This window comes from Eleginops maclovinus, chromosome 1, assembly GCF_036324505.1.
Source record: "Eleginops maclovinus isolate JMC-PN-2008 ecotype Puerto Natales chromosome 1, JC_Emac_rtc_rv5, whole genome shotgun sequence".
NCBI lineage: Eukaryota > Metazoa > Chordata > Actinopteri > Perciformes > Eleginopidae > Eleginops > Eleginops maclovinus.
The window spans coordinates 24,973,180-24,984,758 of NC_086349.1; the positions used below are offsets into that span (position 1 = coordinate 24,973,180).

General features: G+C 41.8%; 1 protein-coding gene across 1 annotated transcript; it reads left to right on the top strand.

Annotated features, from left to right (window-relative positions):
- The first annotated feature begins 1,788 nt into the window (after nt 1-1,788).
- Nucleotides 1,789-9,574, top strand: edem2 (ER degradation enhancer, mannosidase alpha-like 2). Its single transcript, XM_063895365.1, is given in 12 exon segments — nt 1,789-2,019; nt 2,999-3,109; nt 3,956-3,995; nt 4,153-4,258; nt 4,376-4,501; nt 5,493-5,704; nt 6,281-6,422; nt 6,498-6,622; nt 6,704-6,800; nt 6,803-6,847; nt 7,796-7,917; nt 8,681-9,574. Coding segments are annotated over 12 exon segments (1,692 nt in total). The 5' UTR covers nt 1,789-1,933; the 3' UTR covers nt 9,161-9,574.
- Nucleotides 9,575-11,579: the final 2,005 nt, after the last annotated feature.

The window sequence follows — 11,579 nt, forward strand, 5'->3', positions numbered from 1 at the left end:
TGAGGCAGAAGATAGCCTGGAGAACACACAGCAGAGAAAAGGAACGGGCTGAAGAGAAAAAAAGGAGTGGAAATAAGAAGGGGGCTCTGAAAGGGTCAAAACCAACCAAGCACAAAAAGAAAGTGCTCTCCAGTAGCTCAGAAGAGAGTGACTTTCCGATTCCACTTAGCGATGCCACTCATTATGAGAGTTCAGATGTCCAGAGTGATGATGATGATGGTGACAAGGATCTATCTGCTGGTGACTTTGTCATTGTGAAGTTTGCAGGTAAAAATCCAAATCCTATAACTATGTTGGATTGGTGGAGAATGTTGAAGGTGACGAGATCAGTGCAAAGTTTCTGAAGCAAAGTTGTAAGAGGTCTGTTGATGGAAAGCCCATCTTCACATTTAGAGAGAATGATGGAGTCATCCCTAGAGGTGATGTGCTCAAGAAACTACCCACACCACAAAAACTTGGTGGGACAGCCAGAAGGGAGTATAAGTTCACATTCCCCTGCAGCATTGACAAGTGGGATGTTCTGTAGTAGGCCGAATCTGTGAAGAGATTCAGATGCAGGTGATTTGCAGAGGATTAGGTGCTCCTTTTGGAATTTTAATTTTGTTCTGAGTATGTGTTCATGTGGCGCTAGGCCTTGTTCAAGCAAATTGGCCACACCACAAAACTTGGTGGTACAGCCAGAAGGGAACAGAAGTTCATATTTCCCTGCAGCATTGGACAAGTAGGATGTTAGGTGTTCATAGGCCTTGTTATAGAAAAGTGGCCTTTGGTGTTAAAACTTTAAATACACATTAAATAAATAATGTTGTATTGAATTTGTCTTGCTTTTATATAGCATTATTGTTTGTGAGATTAAAATGATCTGTTTTACTTCAATTATAAATGGCACAATTTACCCCAGTGAATTTTCTCTAATGGCACAACTTACCCCGCACCGGGGGCAAGTTGTGCCACAAAACCACTTTTTTTTCTAAAGCTATATTTCTCAAACAGTTTATTTAAGATCTGAAGTGAGTGTTCCCAGGGATGCACAACATCCTAAACTATATGTACATATTTTAGTTGGAGGCATTACTGTAATCCCCTTGCTTTAAAGGCACTTTAAGTAAAAATTGACACTACTTACCCCACTCTCCCTATAAAAGTAAACATTGTGCAGAAAATGTGTGTTTATACTAGTTTATATATATGTGACATTTCTAGATAATATTGTTGCATCGAGGAGCGTTTTTGAAGACAAAGTTTTGATTGACTTTTTGTAAAATATTGAAATAATTTGACTTAAAGAGTTAGTTGCGTTTTATTAAAAGTGTCTAAAGCTGTTTAATAAATGTAGTGGAGTAAAATTACATTATTTCCCTTTAAATGTAGTGGAACAGAAGTATAAAGTATTAAATGGAAATACTTAAGTAAAGTATCTTAAAACACGGACTTAAGAACAGTGCTTGAGAATGTATTCAGTTACTTCCCACCTCTGTGGTTATGCGACTAACTGTAGACATGAATGTATATTTTGATAAACAATAATTGAACGTTGTTGTTTTGAACGCAGCTCTAACTATAATTCAAGCACTGAAACGTACTCAAATTAAACTTGTTTTGGAAGCATTACCATCAAAACAGGAGCTAACTCATGTTTTGTTTCGCCATCAGTTGTCTAATGTCCTATAGCAGTCTCCTCCTTTTATCAGTTGTATTTTAAAATCGATAACGCTGTGAAAAAACACAACTCTTTGTTCTTGAACGCAGCTCAGTTTCGGCATCAGCGCAACCCCACGGCGCGTGCGCACATCGTTCACTTCCTGACAGCTGAAAAACAACAGCAGAAACCCACCTTTGCTCGTGTGTTCCCTTCTTTTTATTTGTGATATTTAGATTTTTTGGACCCGTGTTCACCTGTTACTCGCTCCCGAGGGTCCACTCGTGTGTCTCCATGCGAGCTGCCGTGTGCGTGACCGTGCTTGTGTGGCTGCTGATCGATGCGCGTCAGTTCAGTGAGGAGGATATGTCTGCAGTCAGGTAGATAGATACTTTATTAACAGGGAAATTACAGGTTACACTACTGCAACACATCCCGAGAAGTCAAAAGACTACACTACAAGTACTGCATTCAAATCTTTACCTTGTAAAGGCGTGCATCATGTACTTTAAAGAATGAAAAGATGAAGTATGCATTGTGTTGGAGAAGTACTCAGATCTTGCACTTGAATCACAGTACAAATATCACAGTGTAGGAATAATCTGTTACAAGTAAAAGTCATGCATTGCAAAAGTTACTCAAATAAAAGTAGAAAAGTATGACGTACTAAAAGAGGACTGCTGTCAGGTAACACTACTGCAACACATCAGGAGTAAAAGCACCAAACCACAAAGCCAAAAGATTAAACTTCATGTACTGCATTCAAATCCTTTCCACGTAAAGGTGTGCATTATGTACTCAGAATAATTCAAAGGTAAAGTATTCATTGTGCACAGGGGTACTCAGATCTTGTACTGAAGTAAACGCAAAAATACCATGGTCATAAAATACTCCATTCCAAGTAAAAGTTCTTGATGTAAAATTGTAACTTAAGTAAAAGTACACAAGTATTATCAGCACAATCTACTCATAGTATCAACATTAGAAGTACTTAGAATGCATAATGGCTAATTTAACAGTATACTATTATAATAGAATATTATATTATCCTGTCTTTATGACTTATGAATATGTTTAAGCACTGAAACGTTTTTGGTTTTCAATGTGGGGCCAATTTACTGCATTTAATCATATGTGCAGTCAGGTAACACTGCAACACATCCGGAGAAATACACGTACTGCATTCCATTCCTTACCTATAGTAAAGGTATGCATTGTGTGCTTAAAATAATGAGAAGATAAAGCATTTGTTTTGTCTCCAGTCTTTCTGTCAATAAAGTTTTTTTGTCTTAACTGAACCGATGAATATCAAGCCTTAAAAAACGGATTAACTCATTTTCTCTCTGCTTCATTTTGCAGACAGCGCATCAAATCCATGTTCTACCATGCCTACAACAGTTACCTTGACAACGCTTTCCCTTACGACGAGCTCCGCCCCCTCACCTGTGACGGACAGGACACCTGGGGCAGGTGAGGTGTCATAATCAAGAAAAATGAAATACCCTCCAAATGTGTAAAGACTGCAGTGTGTTGCTTTACAGACATCACCGGTTATTTTTACATTTGTAGTTAAACGATTGATTCTTTTGCTTCTGTTTTAGATGACTTCATTAGATGCTTCTGACCCAACAAAAACGTTTTATCTTTTGATGATTACTTTATATATTAAAAAATGTCAAGTGTGTAAATTGTGCCAACTTTGCTGCCTTTTCTTTGAGAAATCTAAAAAGTCCAAGGGGCGATATTCTGCTCATATCAGTGTGTAGTGTCTCTCCTGGGACATGTCTCCATGCTTTAATGTTCAGAAAGCTCTTTATGTTTCTCATACTGCCTGTGCTGCAGCACCTCTTTCCACCCTCTGTCTGAAACCAGAGCCCAGTCTGCTCTGATTGGTTAGCTGGACGGCTCATTTTTGAGTGGTGCCTGCTTAGAGATGTCCCGCCCCTTAGCCTACATGTACAATTCCCTCTTGTACATGTAGAACAAATCTATTCCTTTGGGATTTTAGCCTTTACAGAACATTTACATGCACAAATACCTATATAACACACTACAAAAACATAATAGGGACAAGCTCCCTCATTAATGCTCCGATAAACAAAATGAACTTGTGTAAAAATGTTGTATAGTTTCTCTTTTCCTTCTTTTATAAGATGTCAAATAAAAGTATTCATGTTCTGATTTAGCTTCCAAACGATATCTTATTGTGTGTTTGAGAGTATGTGTTATTTGCTGCAATTCTTTGTGTACCATTAAATATTTTCCAATTTAAATCAGCCAATAATGAAATATCTGTCCTCCATCTTTTCTCATCAGTTTCTCTCTCACTCTCATTGATGCTCTCGACACTCTGCTGGTGAGATCAAACAAAAAATATGTTTTTGAATTACTTCCCCAGATTTTTCACACTGTAAAGGTCTTGGATTATCTCTGATTTGAGCAGAAACAGACTTCCTGTTGATGGTTAAAGTTTAGTTCGAGTTCATGTGTAATTTCAAAGTTTGTCTCTGAAGGTTTTGGGAAACCAAACAGAGTTTCAGCGTGTGGCGTCGCTCCTCCAAGACACCATGGACTTTGACATCGACGTCAACGCCTCCGTGTTCGAAACCAATATCAGAGGTACAGAGGGGGCAAATAAAATGTGTGTTTTTATGTCAGAGGGATTGTATTGCTTTGTTCAGTAGTTAAACTGCTCTGTGTGTGTGTGTGTGTGTGTGTGTGTGTGTGTGTGTGTAGTGGTGGGGGGTCTTCTGTCGGCTCACCTGTTGGCAGGTCGGGCCGGCATGCAGCTGGAGCCCGGTTGGCCGTGTTCAGGACCGCTGCTGAGGATGGCCGAGGACGCTGCACGGAAACTGTTACCTGGTACAAAACACAACACAACACAACTACAACCCCCCCACACACACACACACACACACACACACACACACACACACACACACACACACACACACACACACACACACACACACACACACACACACACACACACACACACACTTACACAAACTGCATCCATCTTTGTTTGCTCTCTGAATGGTTTCTATGGGTGGCTTCAGATTGCAACTGTTTAAAGAGCAGATCATGTTTCACATAAAAGTCTCTGAAGCATCATCACGTCATGCAAATTAGCCAGAGGCAAAAATCCTTTGCATATTATGCAGATAATAACCAACACACACACACACACACACACACACACACACACACACACACACACACACACACACACACACACACACACACACACACACACACACACACACACACACACCGCCAACACAGTAAATCCATTCATTAGACCAGGATGGTTGTGTGCCACCAAAGCAAATGCAAATGTTTGCAAATGTGTACCCGCGGTCCGACAGCTTTGAGGGAAATGTGTGTGCTATTTGGATGATTATGAAAATAAATTCTCACAAATTTTGTCTTGAAGTGGGGCCAGAGCTAACTCACACACGGATCCTGCAGTACAGGACACACATTATGCAGATAATAACCATACGGTATTTTTTTATAACATTTGGTTGGACTATAGCAACACATTTGTACAAATTAATAACAATTAAGTATTGACATGATTACCAAACTAGTTTGAGACAGTGGAATAAAATAACATGATGTGTGTGATGAAAGAGAATCCTCACGTTGCACATCCACCACCAACAGCATCTTCATGCCGACGTTTACATCTCTAAACACAATCATTCCACTAATCATCATTTATTATCAGAGCTGAAAGAACTGCACTTTGAAAATGTGATTTGAAGTCGTCACAAGCGACACAATCTTCGTTAACGCTTTGATTTTCTTTGCGCTTTCAGCTCAGCATTAACTGGGTTTATGATTTCAGCGTTCCAGACTCCCACCGGCATGCCGTACGGCACGGTGAACCTGCTGAAGGGCGTCAGTCCCACCGAGACACCCGTCACTTGCACCGCCGGCGTGGGAACCTTCATCCTGGAGTTCGCCACGCTGAGCCGACTAACAGGAGACGCAACGTTTGAGGACGCAGCCCGAGAAGCCCTGAGGGCCCTGTGGAAGACCAGATCTGACATCGGCCTGGTAGCTACGTCTGTTTTTACTTCAGATACAAAGAGTAGCTTCCTCCACTTTTTTAATTCATATGTTAATGTTATCCTCTGCTCAGTATGACAGTGTTGACTCACTTCTGTGAGTACATGTGTTACATTTACATATGTATTGCAATTCTTGGTCTTCTGCTATTCTATTAGGGTCTTAACCTTGTGTAGAAAGACCCAGAAACAGCACTTTGTATTCTCAGGACTTCTCCATGCTTGTCATCCCAAATACAAATACAGAAATTGTAAAAGGGACATCTGAGTGTTGTGCAACGTCTGCTTTGAAACATTGCCGAAAGTAATAGAGCTCAGAGAAATAGTCTTGCTAAATGCTTTTAAATAAAAGAGGAAGTAAAGGCATGACTTACCTGGTGATTTGGTGGGTTCCTTAATCTTGCGTAAAAACAGCTTTTTAAATTACATTCTTTCCATGTTAACAGAAAAGCATATAAGAGCCATTCAAAAACAAACCTGTTGAAGTACAGGTTTCAATGGAGAAAGCAAAAGTACTTTTTCCAACACCCGTCTGTCCTTCTTACCTGTCTGTCTCTCTGTCCAGGTGGGGAACCACATTGACATCCTGTCTAAGAAGTGGGTGGCTCAGGACGCTGGTATCGGAGCGGGGGTGGACTCCTACTTTGAGTACCTGGTGAAAGGAGCCATCATGCTGCAGGACGAGGAGCTGCTCAACATGTTCCTGGGTGAGACAGACGGGTATAGAATGGAGACCAAAGTAAATAAATTCCGATTAACATCCATGTGATGTCTCTCCTCAGAGTACGATCGAGCCATTCAGAACTACACCCGGTTTGATGACTGGTACCTGTGGGTCCAGATGCACAAAGGGACCGTCACCATGCCCGTGTTCCAGTCTCTGGAGGCCTTCTGGCCCGGCCTGCAGGTCCAAACAGTTCACTGCTAACACATGCAATCCTTTCCTAACCTGGGCTTCAACATATAATCATATACATATTGATTGCAGTCTCTCCTGGGGAACCTGGACAGTGCAGTGAGAACTTTCCAGAACTATTACTCCGTGTGGAGGCAGTTTGGAGGTCTGCCGGAGTTTTACAGCATCCCTCAGGTTACACTGTGGACAAGAGAGAGGGATACCCACTGAGACCAGGTCAGACCCCCCACCTATTACCAGCAATCACCTGTAAAATATCGGACATCATTAGACGCTGTCAACACTTCCCTTTAAAACATTGCTCTGATACCATCCGAATACAATGTCTGTGCCAAAAAGTTATATATTGATATTATTCAGTTACTTTAAAACCAACATCAGTCCTAATAATAACTAAAACTGTTAAAACCCTTTGATTTTTAGCTTGGTAACATAATGTCCCCAAAACAGTTGTATTATTTTATGTTTGATTAAGTCTTACTCAATGATTTGCAACAACATTGATTTTGATGCTTTGAGTCAAACACATTATCCAGCAGCACTGCCCCTAGTGGACAACAGCGTGTACTTGCACCATGGGGCAAAAGTAAGAAAACGTCTCAGTCTGGTGGAGAATAGTGGAAACTACAATGTTGAAGCCATGCTCTAGATCAGAGGTGTCCAAACTACGGCATGGGGGCCAAATGCAGCCCGTGGTCCATTTTTAATCGGCCCACACCTGAAACTTATGCTTGTCTTATATTGTACACCTTAAATATGTAAACATATACTACACAGTATTCATGTGTTAATAAGCCTACTTTTCGTTCAAAACATTCAGTTCATTAAAGCTGAAAGCACTTTCTAACAATTCTAAGTTGACAGAAAAAAGACTTATTTGCATAACAAGCTTGGACACCCCTGCTCTAGATTAAAAGCCGGATCTAATATAATTAATAAATGATGCTGTAGGAATAAAAATGTTAGTTTTCATGGGTTTGAGCATCTCTATTTTGGTTACAGTTCATTAAGACTTCTAAAGGACCTCAACGATGCAAAAATGGGGCTTTTATTTTGATAAGTATTGCAGACTCTGCTCTTTGCAGCAGCTGACCGCTAAACGTTCCCTGATTTTTAAAACGCATATACAGTAAGTGTTTCTGTGTGGTGTTTTATTTGTTTCAGAGTTGATAGAGAGCGCCATGTACCTGTTCAGGGCTACAGGCGACCACACCTACCTCCAGCTGGGCCTCGACGCTCTGGAGTCCATCGAGAAGATCACCAGGACGCCCTGCGGATACGCCAGCGTAAGATCTGTTATAAGAACTCATCTACAACATGACATGCTGGTATACCAATGCAGACATGCTGATGTTTTTACCAGGTATAATATTTACCTTGTCCGCCATGCTAGCATGCTAAAGTTAGCACTAAAGACAAAGCACAGCTAAGGCTGATGGTCATGTCATTAGTTCTGCAGCTATTTGGTCATAAATTAAAGTCAGAGCAATCAAAGTTACTCCGGTTCATCCTCTGAGGAACATGAATGTCTGAACCAAATCTCATGTAAATCCATCCAAAAACTGCTCTGATAATTTACCACATGAATCGCTAACAAAGACCTGATTATTCTATCATTTATTTTAGTCAAATAGATTTAAAAGTCTACGTGAAAGTATTTTTATAGATAAACTCTTACTTACCAACTACTTTAGAAGCAACGAAACTCAGACGGCTGATAGTAATACATGCGAGTCAGAGTTTGGTATGTCCGTTCTGAGCTGCTGCTGAAACAAAGCAGGGTGCGTGGAAGGGGACCCACCCCCAAATTAGATGAAGGGATAATTTAAGGAGCAGAACAATGCTCTTCATTTCAGGTGATTTTACACAAAAGAACAAAACAATACAATTATACATTTGAATACGGTTCTGCTAGAAGAGCCCCCTAAATACTACATAATGGCCCTTAGGTGTACTTTTGTTTAGTTACGTGCACATCCGTCAAAACAAGAACATAAATCTTTCTAAATACTCGTTTGAACGTGTTAAAATGAGATATTCTCCGTGCAGGTGAAAGACCTGCGGGATCACCAGCTGGACAACAGGATGGAGTCTTTCTTTCTCGCTGAAACCGTCAAGTACCTCTACCTGCTCTTTGACCCCACCCACTTCCTGCACGGTGGGGCAGCGGAGGGGGACGGGACCTGGGAGGAGGGAGGCGAGGACGGGCAGTGTGTTTTAGGGGCTGGGGGGTTCATCTTCAACACCGAGGCCCACCCTCTGGACCCGGCGGCGCTGTACTGCTGCAGCCGCCACCGCCAGGAACGACAGGAGCTCAGAGACATCCTGCTCAGCCTGACGCAGCCCGAAGAGAAGAAGTCCAAATCAAAGCCCACCGCCAAACAGACTGAAGACCCTCCCCACAGACAATCGGAGAGTATTGCTTTAAAACCAGGCGAGAAGAAGACCCCCCCGCTGCTGTCCTGCCCCGTTCAGCCGTTCAGCGCCCGGCTGTCCATACTGGGACAAGTTTTCACTGATAACACCTGACACTCACCTGGATCACATGAACACCTGTAACACCTGATCAGCGGGCCTCTTGCTTCTACTGATTTTTATGCTATACTGTGAGAATGTGTTTCTACAACATGTCAGCTTCAGGGGACCCGAGACGACAACATTCCCTGTGGTGTTTGATTACTGGTCTTATGAGGAGCCAGTAGAGTGGTGCAGGAATGAGTCCTTAAACCAGGAAATAAGTCGGCATTTTAGCTCTTCTGGTTCCCTCTGTCAATGCACTGAAGAAACATTGACTTTAATTAAATGTATTATTTCACATGACTTTAATAGGTTAGTTGAAAGCAATAATATCAAGTTGAAATAAAAAACGATCAGGTTAATATTATTGCTTTGAGATAACCTAACACAGTTATGTGAGATGTGTGGGGTCCACGTTTCAGTTTCTCTGGTTTTTGAATGTGGTTTTCATTGGTTGCCTGAAATAAGGTGTTAGATTTCCATTTTGTTCATAAAACACCCCCCTGGGGATGTCTGAAGGTCAAATGTGTCTTGAAATGTGCGGTTCCTAACAAATTTCGACACTACTAAATGCCAACATGGCAAACATTAGCTGCCATTAGCTTAGCGGTGGTGACATGAAGTCATGTGACTGTGATCTACTTCTGGGGATTGCATCTACGCTTCAAAGATAATGAAAACGTGGAACCATCATAAACATGTGTTTGCCAAACAGATCTCTTTTTCTGCAAAAATCCAAAATCTAGAGATGGTAACTTCAGGACGACCTACAGAAACACTGTTCTATTTCTAAACCGGTTTACGTCCAGAGGAGAAGAGGTTCTTAGTGCTGGTAAGTTTAAATGAGAGTAGTGAAGCTGCTGTTGTTAGGAAACACAAACGATATAAAAAGCAACAGCGTATTCAAGGTGTACGAGCATTATCCATGAAATATCTGATCTGATTAAACGTTTTGGGGAGAGAAAATATTTCGGATGTGCATTGAAGATACCCTCACTGTTCCTTCCCTCCTTCCTTCCCTCCTTGCTTTGCTTCTCAATGTCTACTTTCCTTGCTTTTTACCTTCCGTGCTCCTTTCATACGTTCCTTCAACGGCACATGAAAAGTGGGGAAAAAAAGCACCTAAAATACAAAATGCACCCACTTCCTGTTGGTTTTACGGTATGCCCCCAAGAGGCGTTTTTGTGCTTCTCATCATGCTACACATGCCCACCAACTTCCAGACGTCTAGGTGAAGCCTGAGCGATGGGCTGCCTTTTGGCAACTTTTTAGGGGGCGCTATTTGCACACAAACACGCGACCCACCAAAACATACAACACCTGACGATCCTGCCCAAATAAATCCACTTTGGGTGAATGTTTAGGCCCTCAAATTTGTGAACCATTTCAATACAATGAAGTAAAAAAACACAAGCTCCTAAATATATTGTGAGTGCATGAGATCGGAGATCAGTGTGGAGGAGACGTGACTGACTCTGGATCTGTTTGTCATTTAGCTCCAGCATAAAATCCCCTCCTCCGTCACTCAGGGTGGGACTCCCTCTCGCCTCCTTTAGCTTTCCTCCCCCCTCCTCCCCCTTATCATATGTTTTCCTCCCCTCTCTATGGGTGGAGTTCTCTCTTTACTTGACCTCTTCATTGCCCCTCCATCCCCTCCTCCAGATGTTCTCCTCCCCATTTCTCCTTTCTCCAACTCTCTGTTCCTCTGTTATTCATTTCACCTTCACTTCTTTTGCTTAGAATTCTGTTTGGATCTTTCTCTCTTTACTACTTCAATATATTTTCTTATTACTTTCTTTTAGCACTCTGGCTCCTTATATTGTTTCCTTACTCCCTTTCCTTAGCTCCAGTACTATTTTCTTCCGTCCTTGACTCTTTTATTTATATTTCTCCACCTTCGTTTCTTTCCTTCCTTCAAAGTCTATTGACCTTCTTTCCTCCTTCAGTTTGGTGGCTTCTTCAGTTACTTACATACTTCCCATCCTTTCTTTCCTTCCTTCCTTCCTTCCTTCCTTCCTTCCTTCCTTCCTTCCTTCCTTCCTTCCTTCCTTCCTTCCTTCCTTCCTTCCTTCATTGGCTCCTCAAGGTACATTTTTGGGGCTTTTGAAGGTCTTTTCAACCTCTTCCCTTCCTTCTTCCCCAGGTCTATTTCCTTCCTTCCTTCCTTCCTTCCTTCCTCCCTCACTTCCTTGGCTCCTCAAGGTACATTTTTGGGGCTTTTGAAGGTCTTTTCAACCTCTTCCCTTCCTTCTTCTCCAGGTCTATTTCCTTCCTTCCCTCCTTCCTTTATTCCTTCCTTCCCTCTTTCCTTTCTCCCTTCCTTCCTTCTTTTCCCACTTCTTTCCTTGGCTCTTCCAGGTACACTTTCCTACCTTTGTTCCTTTACCTGGCTCCTTCCTTCCTACCTTCCTTCCTCGGCATCTAAATGTCT